Genomic DNA, 20085 nt, shown 5'->3' on the forward strand with positions numbered 1-20085 from the left:
CCTAAGGGGAGAGAGGTCTTTCTTCTGCAATAATAGATTATTAGCTTATCCATTTTAAATTACGGACACATATATAATAGCAAAATCAGATGTTTTTGGACTCAACTTTAACAAGAAGAAAGGGCAGTAGCGCCAATAGTAAATAGGATGTACTAAGCCTTAGAGGCTTCCATGTGTGTGGTGAAACTGGAGTTTTCTAAAAGGATTACATGGTCATAAAGGAGAGAGAATTGACTTTTTGGTGATAAGAAAACACAGAAATGAAGAGTTAGGAATTTGTTAAATTTTGGATAATGTTTGTTATGTTTTATCTCTTATGTTCTCTTTCTTCTAGCTACGAATGTCATGGCTTATCCGTGGTGTCTTGCTGGGAAATATATCCTTGGTGCTGGTTGAGAACAAGACAGGGAAGGAGCTGAGCAGGACATTCTGGCATTCAGCAAACAACGAAGGTTTGGGAATATGGCAGTGGTTGATCTTACCTCTCCCAGATATACTGGACAGGTACGAGTCTCTCCCCATCATTCTCCTTCTCACTGATCAGTCACTTCACCACTTGCTGCTTGGCAGTGAAGATGGCCAACATCACTCCTGGAAGTATTTCCCTTATGGAGAGGGAAGTGCTTTGCTCCTGAGAGGTGTCTTCTGAGAAGGGCAGTGAAAATAGCTTGCGTAGTTAGCACCCAATTTTAAAACTGAACGGTGGTTTTGGTTCCCCAGTTGGTTCACTGGTTGTGCAGGGTGTAACTTCTGCGTCTCCATTTCACTGATTGGAAATAATCATTCTCCTCACGTGTTTATTTGTGTAGTGTGTCTCAGTTCTCTTATGATTTGCTAGAGTTGATGTGAGCTTTACAGTTAGTTTTTGGGTTTTTTTTTCTTCTGGATAACAAAGTCCTTAACTTCTGATGCCTCTAAATCTGAGGATGAAAGACATGGGAGAAGCACCTACTACCGAATCAGACAAGGATGCTTATGAGCACCTTTGTGTTAGCTGTAGCAGGAGGATCAACATAATAAATGGCTGTGTCAGTTTTGACTGTAGTCTTAAAGGTTTATCTGGTAGCATATGCTTCATCTTGTGGCATATGCTTATTTACAGAGTGTTGTTTTAGCTGCTTCTTACAAGTTAGCTTTAAGGGAACACTCTGTTGCTCCTTGTTTATTTTTGTGTGCAATCTGGCCTATGCTGTTTAGAGAGAAGACACAAACATACTTCACCTCCTGCTGCCCTGCCTTTAGGCGGTATGATGCATCTGCAGGCTGTGTCATGAGCACTGGTGTCCTTTGTCTTTTGGGGAATCTGTGCCCTAGAAATAATGGATTTCATTAAGGATTTGCCTCATAAGAAGTTTGAGCAAACACTGTGTGAATATGTCTTTTATCTTGCTGTCTCTGAGGGCTGCATGTAGGCAGGGAATACAACAAGGACACTACCAATGCTTCGGTCTGGAATGTATAATTAGTATGTGTGCATCAAAGATTTTAAAAATATATGCATTAGGCTTGTGCAGTCACTGCTGAAGCTCCATTTGTAAAAATACCTGGTTGCTTCATTCTCTTCAGCTGTGTTTACTTTCAAGACTGGCGTATTTTGCCATTATTATTTATGTGATTTGTTTTCTAATGTTGCCATGGGAGTGTTTTGTATCTGAATTATTCTGTACTCTTATACCACTGTTTTCCTTTAAATTCTCTGTTGTTGCACCATCAGACAGAGGATACTTTGATGTTAGGAACCAGGCTAGAAATGCTTCATGTGAAACCACAGTTCCAAGTGGTGTACAGTGCTGACTATTATTTATAAGGTTATGACACCCTTGTTTCCTTATTACTTTCAGAGAAAGACAGTTGGGTTCACTGAGAAAAGAGCTTGTTGGCTGTTAAGACTTAAGAAAGGAGATCTTGGAAGTTTTGTTGTCCCTTGAAAAGTTTTTAATCCTTATTTATTCACAGAAATTGTGGTGTTTTAAAAACTTTTTTAAAGTCTGATTTAGTTGAAGCCAGTTCTTCCTGTGAACTGTGGAAATACTGCAGGCATCTTTCAACGTGACTTCATTCAGACTTCATTGTGAAGTCTGCTTCTTAGGAAATCTGGATTGGTGCATGCATTAGGAACAATATGGAAGTGACACACCAAAGTGGTGCTCAGGAGATGGCAGTATTGCATTTATCCTATGTCATTTATGTTTGGAGATAAATGACAGACAGTTTTATTGAATTGCAAGAATTACTTAATTGATGTGAACTCTGCGCTGGGACTACAGAAGGTTTACTGTTTATGTCTTCTGTCTAATTGGTGCTAGTGTCAATAGCTATGAGGGTCTGCATTAGACAGAAGGAGGCAGGATATTGTAGATATTCCTGCAGGAGGAGCTGAAACATTAAGTCATCCCACAGCAGTAAAGCTCTTGAATAGAGCATACTAATGTACCACTTCCACTCAAAATTAAAGTGCCATCCATTTTGACTGGGGAGCTGAGTGGAAAGTGTTATTAATAACAAGATAATACGCCCTAAAACTGCTCAAAAGCATGCTTGTTCAAAAACTGCTTAGCCATTATTTCTGCGTTTGGCTTTTCGCCCTTCAAAGAATCATTATCATAGAATCATAGAATGGCTTGGGTTGGAAGGGACCTTTAAGATTAGGAAGATTTCCAAAACTATTAGACCACTTCTGTCTTTAGAAGCAGACATTTCTTAAATGTTTTACACCCCTCAAGTTCCTGGGGGAAAATTATATTTTGGCAGATAAGCGCAGCTAGAACATTTCAGGTGATTTGGCAGGAACAAAAAGCATGGAGGAGCATGACAAAGAAGCTAATTTGGGACTGAGGGACATTAAATTTCTAGCATTAGCCTGGGGAACTCTGGACACATCCTTAATTTCAGGGAGTACAGTGGGCAGAGGATTGAGGATTGTCCTTCCTGCCATTTGTTCCCCAGGAACACATCCAGTTGAAATTTTACTCTGTAAAATTTCGTTTACTTTGGGAAATTTAAAGATGCTCAAGTCCTGGCTTTTTACATCCTCCCTTTTTTTGGGGGGGTGTTGGCAAAACAGTCTTGTTGGCAAAATCAGCTCCTGCAGCACGTTTGGGTGAACAGAAATGTAATTCCAAATGCTCGGTATCTTCTGAGCACAGGTGAAGAAGAAAAAGGGCCCAGCTTCTACTCCTCCCCGAAGGACAGTTGATCTGCAAATCAGATCATACACAGAGAGTAGAGAAAGCTAGGAAATTGGTCGTTTTTATGTAGTGATGTAACACTAAATATTTGGGTTGAGAATAGCATAGAGAACATTATCAAAGAATTTATGTGGACAAATTCTGCTGCTTTTCCAATGTTAAATGATAAGGCTCCTGAAGGTTGTCCTTTTTCAGCGTCACGGAAATGCAAGTAGGCAACACAGCCTTGAAAGCTCTGTGATAGTTAGGACTTGATTCTTTTACAGTTGTTATAGTTAGTAAACGTGAGCTTAAATTTTAATAATGGTGTCATCATGGGAATGCGACAGCAAGAACAGAAGCCTGGTGTAATTGCAGATGAGTGATTTGTACAGCTAACAATTAGACGTGTGTTGTTCTCTTAACAGTATTGTTAAAGTGTATCTCAGAGAAGAATATCTCTTGTAGATTGAATGCTAGCACGTGTAAAGAAGTGACACTCCAGCACTTACTACAGACTAATGCTGATTATCACTAGCCCATCTAGCAACTGTATTGCTAGGTAGAGTTAAGGCTAAGAGAATTAGCTCAAATAGGCTGATACCCGACTGGAAAAGTAGTGCTCTGATTAAGAAACAATTTCTTGATTACTGCTCTCTTAGTGAAGCTGAAGTAGGCATGTGGAAGGAGACACAGTGAATGTTCTGAGGGTCTGTCTGCCCTCTGGCTGAAGTTCCCTGGAAGTGGATGCTATGTGAGCCTAGGCAGTTGGACTGGTCCAACTCTGGACGCTTCATACATATCTTCTCCCCTACAGCTGTAATTCGCTTAAATGTTTGAGAGTAAATTCTGGTAAAAATAGCAAGTATTAATAGCCTTCTGTCTGCACTCAGTGCAGTCCTCTCCTCAACAAAATGGAAATACAGACTCAGGTCAGTTGGAAAGCTTCAAAAATCATCTAGTTAACTGCCTGGCCATTTCAGTGCTAACGAAAAGTTAAAGCATGTTACTGAGGACATTATCTAAATGTCTCTTGAATGCTGACAGGCATGGGGCATCAACCAGCTCTCTAGGAAACCTGCTTCAGTATTAGATGACCCTCACAGTAAAGAAATTTTTCCTTACATGCAGTCTGAACCTCCTCTGGTACAGCTTTGTGCCATCCCTTTCATTCTATCATTGGTTACCAAAGAGAAGAGATTGGCACCTCCCTCTCCATTTTCCCTGCTCAGGAAGTTGTAGAGATCAGTGAGGTCACCTCTTAGCCTCCTTTTCTTCAAACTACACAAACCAAGTGTTCTAAGCAGGGATAGGCTCTATGTGCTTTTACCTGGGAAGCACATTCAGAAGGTAAAAAATAATATTCTTCTGCTGCCATTCTACTGACGAGAGTTTTAAAATTTTGTTCTTCTTGATAACATTTTCCTAAACGTGGGCTGAGAAGTTTTACTACACTGGAAGAGAAAAATGTGGTTTAAACTGGAAGTCTAGATAAGAATGTAACATTCCTAAGGATTAAATTAAAAAATAATTATTAAGAAATAACAGACTTCAGTTACTCTAGAAGGAAATATTCTGCTGCAGCAAGTCAAAATTGGTGTCCAGATGATTGTACTTTCTTTAAACTGCTATCTTTACCCATTCCAATCTTGCTGGCTCACTGGTTTTGTCTGAACTGCAGTGAAGCTCATCAGCTTCTCATGGTTATATTAAAGCAGGATTCCCTTTTGGTCCTCAGGATTGTGATCTTTTGTTCTGTCTGTCTCTTTCAGTAGCTCTGATCTCAATGGCAGCTGGGGAACATCTGGCTCATTGCTGCAGTATAAAGAAGTCATCTCACAGTCATACCACTCTTATATTTTGCCAGCTGTGCCAAAGCACTCTTCTTGTCTGATCATTTCTTCTTGCGTTGCTTTCCCATCATACTCCTTTCTGATCTTATTTCTGTTAAAGTTCAGGATGCCAGGTTTCTCATTGAGGAAGAAAATAAGAGTTCTTGGCAATATTTTGTGCTCAGAGACACGATTGTCTCATGTTATTCCTGAAGTTTCTTCCCATTCTACCGCAAAGAACCAAGGATCCTTCGTACAAGCTAGACTCCTTATACATTGCCTCGTCTGTATTTATTGGTTGTACGTTCTTCACCCAGAATTCTTTATTCTTTCTTCCTCTATGGATCCAATGAGTAGTCCCACATTACTTGGTTAAAAACAGAATTAGTCTTTAACATCTGCATCACTGCCTGCTGTTCTATAGCATTAACTAAGTTTGCTGCTGTTCTCTTGATATAGCTATTCTGGCTGTTCTGTTCTGAAAAAGTGGTTTTTGGTGACAGTGAGTACCTGTGACAGATTTTGTATGAGTATATATTGTGTGGTTGCCCTTAATAACACCTTTGAAACTTAACCTTTATTACTGGCTAGTTCTGCCTCTGTAACTGAGACTGTAACTGTTAATATGCTTATAGTTCTCCAAATAATCCCATTCCACCTGAATATGTCTTTTACCCCAAATAGTAAGTTCTTTGTGAAGTAACAATACATCATTTTTAACAGAGGAGTTAATGGGAACCCGTATGTGATAAGGGTCACTGACCCGAAACGTTTCCCTTCGCTAAGTACCTCAATCTCAAGCAGGTTTAGCTGTAATTATTTTAGCTAGGTAGAGAGAGAAATTGGTTCCATTGGAGGCAAAACAGTACAGGCACACTGTGATTGCATCATTGCATGGGGGGTTGACTATTAGGAGATTAACATTCAATCTTGATCAATAATCCCTGTCTTTACCATAAGACGAAAAATTAATTATTGCTATGAGACATTCTAAAATAAGAGCAGATGGGTAGCTACCTGGAAATCTAACTGGCCGTATGAACCAAGAGAATATCTAGGTGGAATTCAGAGTTGCTGCTGAAGGAAGGGAGCTGCAGAGAATTCATACAAAATTTGCTGAGGTTCTCAATATAAGGAGAATGATTTTTCTCCTCCATGTAGCAGAGGACGTAATACACCTGAAATCTAACATTTCTGTGCAGTGAAGACCTAAGGATAGGTGTCTTAAGCAAAACATTTTGTCTTCATGGAAGCTATGTAGATGTATTCTCATAATTTTGGCTCTTTATTTCCCTCGATTTTGGGAAGGGGACATGGAGCACAAGGAGAAGCAGTCTTCTGTTAGTAGCAAGGAAAACATAAGGGAACGAAAAGAAGCAGCTGAAGGATAACCCCAAATGATATTGTTAGTCTCAAATACTGAACACTCTGAAATAGGATCTAAAGTTTATGAAAAGTGAGGAAGACTGCAGTACAGAAGGTTCAGTGCTGTCCTGTTTCTGTGTCAATTTTAACTTATTTGGAATGTACTTGGTGTTACCTTTCAAAGAACAGCTCATCTGGATTCTAATTTCATGGGTTGGGCCAAAGAAACAAACCAAATGAAAGTAATTTGTTATGCCTTTGGTGGCATTTCTTAACTGTGATTCTGAAGTGTTTCGTCAGTAGTCACCCCTGAGTGGTTTTTGAATTTATGTGAAATTTGAATCCTTCAGAAAGCCGAGCTGATGCTCCCCAATGGGAGATGTGAATTAATTTTTCTTGTCCACCTGGTACAACATTTTCCATCTGCCTTGAACAGATTATTAAAAAAATTTTTAAAAAAGACTACGTGTTCTGTTTACAATTCAGCTGATGCTTAGCATTACTTTATGTAACTTCCCGATTGTCAGACATCTAAGGAATTTTTTTTTCCTAGCTGCGTTGATCCAAATGTGGCAAAGGAAGAAACAGAAATATCCACCAGTCCTCAAGTAGCAATTTTTCTAGCATCAAACTCATTAAAACCCTTCATAACAGCCATATTTCCACTCTTATGAGGAAATGTAGCTTGCAAGCACAGCTATCTGATCAGGATTTGGATTCCATGTGAGGGTGTTGCAGGAATTTAATAAGCAACAAAACTGTAACAAAGCTGTGAACACTGATTTTGCTGCTTATTTATAATAGCCTCCATGAATGGCCTTTCATGGCCATCCACCACATCCACAAAGTGCGTCTGCGCTGCATGGGTGCTCAATCAAGTCCTGGATGCACAGTCAGCATAGCCCACCTAGGGCTTTGTAGAAGTAACAGCGAGTCACGGCCACCTACTGCATTACACTAAGTCACTACTGTGGCTTGTCTGTCTGGTATTTCAGTATCAGCTTTCAGCAATGCCAGGGGGAGTTGTTTCATTGATTTCAGTAAGCATGGATCTAGCAGAAATAAGAAAAAGGAGGGGGCAAGGGAATGAGATCGTCTGTCGTTTTTTTCCTTCTCACTGATGTGTGACATTTCCATCTTCAGTTTTGATTAAATTTCCCTTAATTAGCCCATTAAGCTAAAACCACTAAAGCTAATGATTGAAGTGTTGGTTAACTGATGATCTTGTTTCAATGGAATTTGAAAGACATCATATTTCTAAATTAATAGTGGCATTAAATTGGAGAAGAGAAAAAGATGAACTATTTGTTGCAGTAATGCTGATCTCAAGGGAAGGCTTGTACTGAATCTGCATTCATGTTAGAAAATTAAAGAAAAACCATAGATTAGTAGGCAACCACAGCAACACTGGTGGTCCTGACAGTGTTTGACATTTGCACAGTTTTTCTATTTTGGGGGCTCTTCTATCTTTTTCATCACTGGTGAACTTCAGGAAATCTCTTATGTGTTCTGGACTCAGTGTTTCTGCAGTGCAAATTGGCAAGGCTGTCTCTTAAAAAAGAATTAAAAGCAACCTATTACATTTTTTCTTGGGCATGTTAGATGACATTTCACTTCATGACAGAATTACTCTTTTGTATCATGCCTTCATGCTTTTAGGAGCTGGACATTGGGTAATCATTGTAAGAACAACCATTCATTGTCTGGACAGACAAGATTAGGATGTGTTTCACATACAGTTCAGCCATTTCTACTTCTGGAATGCTAACTTACATGAGAAGGAAAATCAGAGCACACTTTGTCCAACAGCTCAATCAAAACACAAGGGCATATGGTCCCCAAAGTACAAATACCTCTGAGCAGAAAAGCATCACTTGGGTGTTGTTTTGTGAGGTTAATTCACTGGTGAAGGAGAGGCAGATTTTAAAACTGCTGGAGGCAACAAGTCCAATATGCAAACATTGATAGCCACCAAAACAATGAGAGAAAATGTTTTAGATGAGTAACTGTAAGGGATATAAGGGATGAGATTCTGTGTAAGAAAATTCTTGCTGGTTATTAGATTCTTGCAGTCGTGCAGGAAACAGGATTTGTGTAATTTTTTTAAATAAACAGGAATGCTACTAAAAAAAAAACCTTTTTTCTTCATCTGTTTGTCATCTAAACTGCAACACCTGCAAGAATTCATAATGGCTAAACGGTTATATCCAAAAGATAGAATAGGAGCCATCAACAAGTTGCCTACGTTAAAGAGACCCATATATGGCTTCAAATTCTCCTGGTGTAAAACATTAAGATACGAAAGTGAATGTATTTTAAAGAACATCTCTTTTTCTCTTGCAGCTTGCATCATGAAGCTTGCTGTCTTCATGTTTTTCTAAGTATTGATACAACTTCTTGGCTTTGTATCTGACTTCCATGTCATTGTCAGTTGCTTTTATAAATTGATTTCTGGTCTCAAGCACAGTGTTATGACTTAATGTTGCAAACGTATATCTGGAGAACGTAGTTTCATAGAATGCCTTGAGTTGGAATGGACCTTAAAGTCTATCCAGTTCCAACCCCCTGCTGCAGGCAGGGTTGCTAACCACGAAGTCAAACCACATCCAACCTGGCCTTGTACACTTCCAACTAACATGAACTTCTTAAGCTAAAAGAAAATACAAATAAATAAAAATGCCATGGTCTGTATACTATCAAGTTTGAAATATTTGCTTGAGGATTTTTTTTTTATTTTTTTTTTTTTTTTGTCTACCAGTTGACTTGTAATACCCATGAGGATGAGTTTACAGCAGTCTTTTTATTTTGGTAACATAGAAATGGCAAAAGCCTATTTACTGCAAAATCCAGATGAGAATGAGGGTGATTTAAGGTGCAGCTTCTACTGGGGAAGAGGATGATGAGATTTGCTGTTCCTATGGACTAGACAGTGTCAGCTCCCGGGATTGTTTGATAACTTTTGTTTCCCTGTAGGTGGATCAAAACCAAATACATAAATTGATTTCAGCCTTTGACTGCTAGATTCTTTTAAAAACTCTTAAATGACTTCAGGAGTCCTAGCTTACTTACTTTTCTTAACGCTTCAGGGTATGAATCGCTTATGAGAATAAAATCAGAATAAAATCAGTTTAATGGTTTGGAATTTCAGCTTAAATCCTGAATCCACCAACCAACAAGTACTGGCACCTCGTGTGCTTCTCAAAGGACATATATATATTCACGTGCAGCTCCCATCCTCAGATCATTTTTGTTTGTTTGGGAGTTAGGACTCTTTCTCTATCAATTTAATATTTTTGTATGTGAAAAGAAAGCCTTTTTTTTCCATTCTGAAACTGCTTTAATTTTGAATAGCTCTGTTTCATCCCCCTACCAGAGAGATTTTTAATCCCTGTTCTTCCAATCTCTGCAGGTTTTGGTTTCAGATTATTGCTTCATGGGAAAGAGGATCCAATGCCGTTATTGCTTTTGACAATGTCTCCCTTAGTCTGGACTGTTTTTTAACAAGTAAGTTTTCCTTCTGTCTGCAAATGGTGGTTTGTCTTTTATTTGCCTTGCAGCTGAAATTTGGAGAGGGATGGAAATTGTGGGGAAGGGATTGTGTGTTGCTGCCTTCAACAGACTCTTGGAAAGAAGTATGTGTCTGAAATATTTGTGCTCAGATAATGGAGACCATTCAGGCACATATCTTATTAGTGGAACTGACTGGTGAATTGGTTCCAGGTTTGGCAGTAAATGGATGGCAAGACATATGGTGTCAGAGAGCCAGCTGCAGCTACAATAGTAGCATCACCTATCCAGGCAAACTGATGCAGAAACCAGTCTGTAATTATAGAGTTTGACATGACCTGGTTTGTTGTGTGACAGCTTTCAAAATGAATGACAGTTGGACTCTGTCTCAGAAAAGACAGGCAGTCTGTGATTGACACTGACTTTGCAATAACATTCAGCTCACTTAATTAGTTAAATTAGAACAATTTTTTTAGTTGTGTTTTGTTGTCGTTGTTTGGTTTTCTTTGATTTGGACTGATTGCATTTAGGTCTGAATCAGAAACTAAGATCCCCACTCTCATACCCTTGGGAAAATTTTGGATTTGGATTGAGACTTTGTGATTGATCAGCCTCTAAAATAGGTTCAGCCTATACCTCTGCTGCCAGATTCACCCCATTTAGATTTTTATTGAGCAGTTGTGTCTAGCTTATGCATACTGAGATGCTTAAATTATAAATGTGTTTAATTATCTGATGCTCCATTCTTTGAAACAAAAACTGGCATAAGGATTGCTGCTCATAACACATGAAACTTCGGACTTGAGTTGAACTGTACAACTTGACTACTTGTTCATCTCCTGGGCTTGAAGCTACAACTGTCATTTTCACTGAATTGAAAATCTCTAAGCCACTTCCTCATCCAACAACAGCCAAAGTTTCATTTGCTTTGTGTTAGTTTGCACTGTCTGGGTGTGTGTGTATTTCCTTTTATGCAGTTGTGCATAGAAACAGTGCACCTCAGGTTCTGACGTTGTAAAGAGATCTTAAAGTTAGGCTGTAATTGAGAAAGATTGTACACATTTTAACTGGTTAAAAGAAAAACTTTCTAACAGCTGCTAAAGATTGTTTTGTACTTCTGCATTGTGTCCTCATTCACTTGTTTTGTCCACCACCCATTCCTATTTATTTTTAATTTGTCACAGTTTCCATAACAGCAATTGAAAGTCAGTCTGCCCATTCCTTTTAATGCTGGTGTATCCTGTGACTGCAGGCTCTTATTCTCAACAGAAAAGGCTCCAGCCCTTAATTTAACTTGAGCTCTGGATTACACGCTGACTCAGCACAGTGGTGAATCAGTCTGTGACTTCTTGTTTTCTAGTCAATGGAGAGAAGATACCTCGAAGTACTACTCCAGACTCAAGCAATTTGCTCACCAGTAGAAGAGGCCCGAATAATTTTGGATGGGAACAAAAACTTCTGGGAAATCTCCAACTCGGCACCGCCCCCATTTCTGGTCCAGCAGGTAATGGTCTGAACAGAGAATTATTTTCAGACAGCAGATTTCCAACAAGTGCAGATTTTAGTTAAATGGAGCTAAAGGCAATATGACTTCCCCTCCCCCTCCTTTCCTCCCCCCTCCCTTCCCCTCCCTAAGGCTTTCTTCAGAACTTTTCCTAAGTTTGTTCTAAAAAACAAAAAACCTAACTCTATACAAAGCAATTACCTTTAGCTGTTAAAACTGTAACTGTAATTTTGATTGCAAATTTGTGAGGGGAAAAAAAAAAAAGAATTGCAAGATTTATTTGATCTCATGATTTTAAAATAGGAAGGAATCAAAGCAAATTAACTGAGTCCAGAATGTGGTAACTTAAACACTCATCTCTAATTAATATAGGCTTGATTTGAAATATCGTAACTACTCCTCTTTTTCTGTAATGTCTTCATTCCCCATTTGAAAAAGTATAGCAAGGGACTTGATCTTAGAAACATCATTTTCAGCTAGTCAGAAATGACAGTCCTGTATACCTGGTTCTCTCCTGTTCCATGGTTCCCCTTTCCAGCTTAGCTGTAATGGCATGGTACAAACTGTTACAGGATTTCCCTTCTTTTCTCATCACATCACTGTGTCCCAAGGATTTGCCTCTTCCCTCTCTCATGCTTGCCCACACATTTTCAATATCTGTGCTGTATGCATGCATTTATATTTCAGTCTATTCCTTTTACCTCTTCCTTGCCAGTTTTTCTTACTGATTCAATTCAGGTGGTTACAACCAACCTGGAGGTGCACCACAGACCTACCTGGAGAAGGGGGGCTAACCATGGAAATACAGGAAAGAAGCATTGGCTACAAGTGCCACCTTTAGCACTGAGTGCAGCTGTTCCTCCTCACACGGTGCTAAAGTTGACAATTACCTGACAATTTGAAATATGACTCTGCTTAATTTAGAAGAGTATGGTTGGTACACGCCTACTTTATGTACAGGAGTTTGTTCGTGCTGTCTCCTTCTCTCCCATTCCTTTATTTTAAAATGACTACTTTAAAATCTGTTCTCTTCTACGTTATGTTTCACTTTGCTACCTGCAGTGTACTGTTGAAATACATGCGCTAGTGTTAAGTCAGTTCTGATACCAACAGCAGTCTAGCCAGTGTGATCAAAAGCTCCATACAGTCTTGCAAGCCTGATTGAAAAGCTGGACATATTAGCCCCAGCAGAGCAGCTGCTGGTACATGAACCAGCAAGTTCTGGTAAAGTGACCTCCAACAGTGGAAAATCTCTGCAGTGTCTGCCAAGGGTTGCACCAAGAGGAGTTTATTGATATTTTCTGTACTGTGTCATATAGCAAGAAAAATGCAGGAGCAAAGGATTAGGTAGGGAGAATGAGCCTTTATGAGAGGATACTGGGCTGAGTTGGACCTGTATATTACGGTTCTTTCATGTTTTCCTAAATGATCTGGACTTACATGCTTGCCTGCATAAGTTTGCAAACAATAGTAAGCTAGGAGCTGTTCAGGATAGAGGGGCCTTGCAGAGGAAGCTTGCTGGTCAGTCACCAAACACAGTAAGTTTAACAAGAACAAATGACAGGTTCTGCACCTCTGGGACAAGGTGGTCTCTATAGTACCGAATCACCCATCACCGTGTTCCCTGCTCCCTGCTCTCAGTAAACAGTGCAGATGCTTGTTTAGTCCCTGGGCTATGCATTTTACCCTGGTTTAATCTTATTACTTTCTGCATCCTGTAATGCATTTAAGAAACCTCAGGCAGAGTCTGCCAAGGCCATTGCTTTCATGGCCTCATATTTACTATTGTGCGAGTGAAACAACAGCATCATCACCACCCTGAAGTCCTGAAGACTGCATTGACCAATATAAGCTCAGCCAGAAGTAATTACAGCTAATGTGATCCTTGGCTCATATGATGCTTCACTGGCTGTAATACTTCCTTCTTAAGAAATCATATTGAAACTAGGAAAAAAACTCTGTTTCTGTAGCTAAGGAGACAACAGAATAATAAAATGCCTTCCTCAAGTCTATGAGCCAGCTCAGCCTACGCAGCTAGGAGTACAGTCTGAAAGACAGGCACTGCTTCGGTTACCTGACTAAATATGCAAAAAAAGTCCATTGCTTTTAAGGGTAAGGGGCTGGATTTGCTCCTTTGTAATTGAGAACAACCTCTTACAGACATTGACTGTGCTAGAATATCCAATTTCAGCAGAAGAAATAAATTGTCATCACTGCCAACGTCACTGCCCCCCCTTTATTCTCAGGCCCTGTACTGAGTGAATTACTTCAGCCCTGCCATTGCTTGACATGGCTTGGCATGTCTCTGTGATCCATACACAGGAAGCCAGCAAAAGGCTTGAAGTATATAACACAGGCACACCATAAAGTATCTTGAAGCTTCTAGAGATCTATTAACCACTGGCATTTACAAAGGACTGGCCAATGTGCTGTGTGGAGAATAAGACCCCAAACTGCTACAGTAGTGATGTACTTCTCTCAAGTTTCTGGATGATGACCAGGGCTGACACACAAAAAATCCATGTAGATCTGAATTTGCCCAGTCACTTGCAATGCAAGATAGACAGCCACAAGGCTATGGACAGGTTTTCCTGTTCAGTTATTTAATTAATGTGTCATTTACTAGAATACCAGCTTCTTGCAGGAAGATTGCAAGTGAAACTCGGTTCTGGAAGAAGCCTGACAAAAAGTTATAAGAAAGGCTGTTTAGAGTATTAAGTAATACCAGAGTATTGAAGCAACCACATTTGTAACTAGAACTTTTGACTGAAATTTCAGATGAAATCTGCACAGAGGTTGTGCAGATGTAAAGCATGCTTACTTCAGCTTAGTTTTTAAATTTCTTCGCTATTAGTTTAAGTAAAACTGACAACTGCTCAAACCACAGCAGCTCTCTACAGGGAGTTGAACAACCAATTAAAAAGCCAATTTAAATCAAACCAATGCAATTTCCCTTTATAGACAAGACAAGAATATGGAAAATTCAGGCACAGAGAGATACAGAGAGCACTAATGAGGAATTCTAGGTAAACAAATGACTATCATGGATATGCAAGGGGAGAAAATAGGATTCTCAGTAGGCAGAAGGAGATAACAAGAAATGGAGCGCTCAAGCTTTAATTAAAGATTTCTGATGCTTCTGAGTAGGCCCTAAATGCCATGAGGATAGCCTCTCTTCTGATGTTTCAGCGTCTCATCAGCCTGCTGACAACTTACTTGTGTCAGGGTACATGGTACCAAAGTGGTGGGTTGTAAAATGAATGAAAAAATGTTAAGCTTTTTCCCCTCAAATCTTGTACTGTTTTGTGCCATCCGGTCTGCTATTGTGAGACCATGGTTTCCTGCATGGAAGCTGTCACCACGTAGTCTTCTGGACTGGATTACCATTTTCTTCAGCTCCAGTTTCTTCCCCACACTCTTGGTGGTTGCAAAGACTTTGGGTTTTTTGCATCAGAGAGTGTCCTGTTGCAAGTACTTACATGGTTGTTTCTCGGAAGAGCTCTGAGTCACATTAGTTAATCAGATGAAGGAGCTGAAAGGAACAGCAAAGCGAGTATTAAGTAGAAGAAAATTTCATTTGGTTGCTTTTTGTGCGCAATTATACTAACTGAACTGTTGGTGTAATGCAATAAAGGTATCTGCAGAATTGTATTTTTGTATTAAGCATCAATTAACACAGTGAACAAATGGCTTAGTACTCTCCTCCTCAGCAAAAGAAGCATTCTGAAAGTGATAGAAAATGTTCAGAGATGGATGGGTAGTGGGATCTCAGATGATGCAGGCATGAATTTCTTCATTGCAGTGTTTGCACTTGCTTTCTCTAGAGGATTAAAAATGGCAAAGGTACAGTACTGAGAAGCAACACAGCAAAGTTAAATTGGAATTCCTGCTCTCTAGAGTTAAACAAACCATTGGAATAAACAGATTTTAGGCTTAAAATTTAAATCTGCCTTTACTCTTTAAAAACAACAGTTTAAACTGTGCAGAAACTGCTATAAATCTGAGGAAAGGTTTTGAAATAATTTTGCTGCCTCCTCCTGACCTGGTCTCTGTTATCCATCTTGTGTTTCTATTACCCTTTGCAATTCTAAATGAGAAAAAAAATCCAAAAAGTTATTAGTATCTCCCGCTAAGCAGCCTTTATGGAAATTAGTTTTCTTCATGCTGCTCTGTTAGTTACTGCTTCCTGAATGTAGCAAGAAACAAACCGTTCTCATCATTGTTCAAAGCCAGCTCCTTGCCCTGTCATACTGACCACAGAAAGTTTCCTCAAAGGATGCCCTGATGGTGTTTCCTTTATCTAGATGGACATATAAGAAAATTCTAAAACAAGAAAGAAGTTATGTGTATTTACATGAAATGGCACTGAGGTGTGATCTGATATACATTCGTAATTGCAGCAGCTCTCGTTAAGCTGAAAAATATGTCCAAGTCTTCCATTGCCTTCATCAATGGCAGCCAAATGTCACTGGTCTCCTGTTACAATCATAGAATGGCCTGGGTTGAAAAGGACCACAATGATCACGTCGTTCCAACCACCTGCTGTGTGCAGGATCGCCAACCACCAGACCAGACTGCACAGAGCCACATCCAGCCTGGCCTTGAGTCAGCTTCTGACTTCCTTTATGGGTCAGATGTTTCAAAGGAGTTTGTGAATGCTTTTACAAACAGATGAAGGAAGTGTTCTGCTTGTCCATGGCATTGTGTTCATTCACAGCTGCCTTAGTGAAATGAAGTCCCTGAGGGACAATTAACAGAATTAATTGCTTCCATAATTTTAGCCACTGGGGTTTTTGTGCTCCCAAAATGGTAGGCTTTATAACCCTTATTCACTCTTTTTTTAATTTTTATTAGTTTAGTGGAAGTGAGATAGCCTCTTGCCTGAATAGAGGTCGTGGCAATGTGTCCCTAATAGTGCCCACACATAGTTATATTGCACTGATGCATTTTGCCACTGCTTTACTTCAGATTCCAAAAGATGCCCAGCACCATGGCGCATAGTTTGTGATTTCCTCAAATCACAGGAAAGCTTTGGTTTGGAACAAGTTGAACCTTGGTTCAAACCAGCTTAATTTAACAAATGCCATTTAATACATTTAGATCCTTGAGGTATAGCTAAAATGCCAGCGGCTGTTTTGTGATGTGGGGTTCATATGCTGCATATGACAGTCAAATTGCTTTCTGTGTTAGCAGTACAAATGCGCTTTAGGCTTTGTGCCTCTGTTTTCTTTTCTTTGCTGTTTGTTGTTATTTGCAGCAGCGCTGCCTTGGGCTGTGAGTTGTATCAGAGCCTCAAAATAATTAATCATTTCAAGTCTTGTGGGCTTTTGTTCTTTTTCCTTTGCTTGAACTACGCATCCATCCCCTTTGCTGCAGCTGAAATCCAGCACTGTTAATTGCTGTGCATCTTATGTACCCAGCCAAGCAGTGCAGAAATGAGAATTTTTGCTCTAAAGAAGAAAATAATTGTCAACATATGTAAATATATCAGTAAATCTAATTGGGAAGAAAAGTTGGGAAGAAGGATTTTTTTTTTTTTTTTTTAATCTATTTTAATAGGGGTAAATGGCATTTCTTGCACAATATTTTTTTTCTGGGTACTTAGCAGTGTATTGGGAAGCATCCCAGGCAGCTTGAGGAGGGCAGGTGTGTGGGTGAGCAGGCAACAGACCAAATAGTTCTTTGCCAAATTTCCCATGAAAGTGGGCATTCTATCAATATATAAATTATTCACTGAAATGTAATACCCCAATTCTGAATCTCAATTCATTTGTTTTTTTCCCCTACACTAAGCAGGCATTTCCAGTTCTTAAATCCAGTTAGCATCTTGCAACTGCCCATGGCAGAATCTATTAGGGACCCTGCATTTGGCTTCCTGTTAACTTTCATCATGGGAATTCTCAGCTGTTTCTGGAAATCAGGCATCTGTATGTTGTATGAAGTCAGGCAAAATTCCAAAGCAGTGCCAGCAGTGCTCCCCATCACACACTGCGGATTGAAGAGGCAGTGCCATGCAGTGTGCAATGGATCGTGGTTGTACGCGAGTGGGGAAAAAAAGAAGTGCTTCTCAGCTGCCTGCTTAAGGAGTTTGGGATCAGGGCTGCTGCTGTAGTCTTTGGAGATGAAAATAATGCTTTGGATGGAATTAGGGTGAGCTGCTGTGCTGTGGCAGGCAGCAACACATTGAGGTCCTGAGCTCAAGAGACATACTGCAGTCATTTTGAGAATCAAGAGAAAATCTATACATTACAGGGAACGAATGAGTGGTTATTCTTGCTCTAAAAAAGAACAGTTATTCTTACTTAAAAAGAAATGGTGGGTTATCTAAGGTAGGGAGTACTTTGAGTCTGTTTTAATACCGATTTAAGATTTTCAGCTACTGTTGTTTCTGCAGATTGAGGATGAGATTTGTGAAACTTAAGAGAGAAGAGGAAGGGAAATGAAAGGTTTTTTATCTGTATCCAAAATTGTAATTGAGGCCTATCTGTGCTATTCATGTTGAAATGAGGGGCAACTTCTTCCCATGCTGCATTCTATTCCATTTAATTCAGCAGCAAAGCTGTTAGGTGTTGGAATGGCTTCTGGTATAAAAAATAAAAGTGGAGATAAACAAGAGAAAAACTACTTTTTGCAGGTCAGAGCAGTAGTGACAAATGAGGATATCATGCAATACCTGACTGTAGGCTTTTACTGAAACCCTTGTTCCCTGACATCAGCTGCAGTCAGACATCACTTTGGCCTGGCTTTTTCCAACTGTTTTGGTTGGTTTTTATTGTGGATGTCACCACAGCTCTGCTGCTTCTGAAGTATGTCTTCATTCCTGCCGACCATCTACATGAACTGAGCAATTAGATATGTTTGCTTGCACAGAATGCAGCAAGTGCAGAACCACGTAGGCTTTAGATGCAGTCTTGCATATTCCACTGTGTCAATACAGCAGGACCGCTATTGAAATCTAAGATAATTCCTTCTGTGCTCAGTCATCTCCAGGCTCCTTATGTCACACCTCCAGTCATAGCATATCTCTGGCTTTTTTTTTCCAGATCTCTTGTGCTCTGCTTTAAAAGTCAAATTCAGAGAGCTGAGATGAGCATTCACTAATCTTGTATCACCAGCATGGTTTGGTCTTACACTGATACTGCCTGTGCTCTGGAAGAGAGCATCTTACAGGCTATCGAAGAAGCAGAAAATAGCAAACATTTTCAGTTCAAGATTTAGTGGTATGATGTTTACAGCAGGAGGGCATTTTTCTTCTGTTCTTTCAGGGCACTGCGCTGGTTAAGGAAACAGAGGATCATTACAAAGCATTTTGGAATAAGATGTAGTTAATTGATCCCCTGCCCATGGTACCCAGTGAGAGTCAAGAGCTGCCTCTTGCAGGTGCAGCCATGCCATGTGTTGCACTTGTGACAGTCTATAGGGACTTCTGCCATGTAAGCAGATAACTAAGGATGGAAATTTGTTTAAATGAAGTAAATTGTAAATACAAAGCTTAACCATAGCAGCAGTATGCACATGCTGTGGTCTGTGTTAGGTTATATCCCTTTCCATTTTCCATATAATTCTCTCATCTTTTGGGTATGTTGTCCTCTTGAAGGTCACCTGCTGCTACCATTGGGAACATTTTTGATGTTTCACCAGAGACATCCAAATGGCTTCTTATTGTTCCAAGCAAAGACATTTACCTGTCTGCTTTACTAAACATATGTTTCAGTGCAGGTGGCTTAGCCCACTGGGATGCTGCAATGTTAAATTGCTGTGATAGCTGACAGAAGGTGTCTCATCTTCCATTCTGTGTGAAATTTCACTTTGTTTTTGATGATGGGTTTTTTCATTGTTTTTTTTTTTCTTTTTTTTCCCCCAATAAAAATAATAAACATAAGTAACTTTAGGTATAAGGCTGTAAGTTATTTGCAGAATCAGAGCTACTGAAGCATTTTGCATAGAACCTTCAGGCTCGCTTGCTTTCTTAGGTGCTTTCCCTTCTTGCCTGTTGTTCATGAAGGGGAGTGTACTGGTGTCCGAGGAGGAGAGGGGAATTATTCCATTTGCTATCTACTAATTTTAAGACTTTATATAGCCATCCATTGCTGAGGGATTTGAGAAAAAGTAAAATAAGTGCATCTATATACAACAGTAGAAAAGTCCCTAGAAGGTCCTTGGAGGGTGGTCTTGAGGAGAGGTGATATAGATTTTGCAGTAAGACGTAAGAGCTTATTCTCTCAGCAATGCTTAGATAGGGAAGCTTTCCTAAAGCAGTTTTGCATTACTTCAGGAGCTGCCAGGGCTCAGTTATGAAGGTTTTTCGGAAGTACCAGCCACTTTATTTCTTGCACTACTATCAAATTGTTTGATCCATTTCATGCATTGAAAAATGAATTTAGTCCGTCTCCAGGATTAGTTTGTGAAAACTTGTGGTTGGCTTTACTACTGTGTTGCCTTTATTTCTGACAGGTGAGCTGCCACAGCAGCAATAATGGTAGAAGTGCTTGCCTTTCTTGTCCAGACACTTGTTCATTATCAGTTCTGGACCAGGGCTGCTCAGAAAATAGTGTCAGATACCAAGAAGCAGAATCTAGCTAATGTTCTCATTTTCTGAGCTAGTTAGTTCTGAAAAAGCCTGCATATGTTGTATTGCAGTAGAGAAGGTTGGGTGGCAAAATGCTACCCTTTGCCAATGCTAGAAGGAGAATTGGCTGACCCAGCATCA

At 39.7% G+C, this 20085-nt stretch overlaps 1 protein-coding gene across 1 annotated transcript in view; it reads left to right on the forward strand.

The window, feature by feature from the left end:
- The first annotated feature begins 340 nt into the window (after positions 1-340).
- Positions 341-20085, forward strand: part of LOC122164737 (ALK tyrosine kinase receptor-like) — a 31593-nt gene continuing 11848 nt past the window's right edge. Inside the window, exons 1-3 of the mRNA XM_042826984.1 lie at positions 341-504; positions 9774-9868; positions 11232-11375. Of these exons, the coding sequence (XP_042682918.1) occupies positions 341-504; positions 9774-9868; positions 11232-11375 (403 nt within the window). The remainder of the gene's footprint in view (positions 505-9773; positions 9869-11231; positions 11376-20085) is intronic.

Source organism: Centrocercus urophasianus, unplaced genomic scaffold (genome assembly GCF_019232065.1).
Source record: "Centrocercus urophasianus isolate 14NV4802_14NV808 unplaced genomic scaffold, USGS_Curo_1.0 seq_10, whole genome shotgun sequence".
NCBI lineage: Eukaryota > Metazoa > Chordata > Aves > Galliformes > Phasianidae > Centrocercus > Centrocercus urophasianus.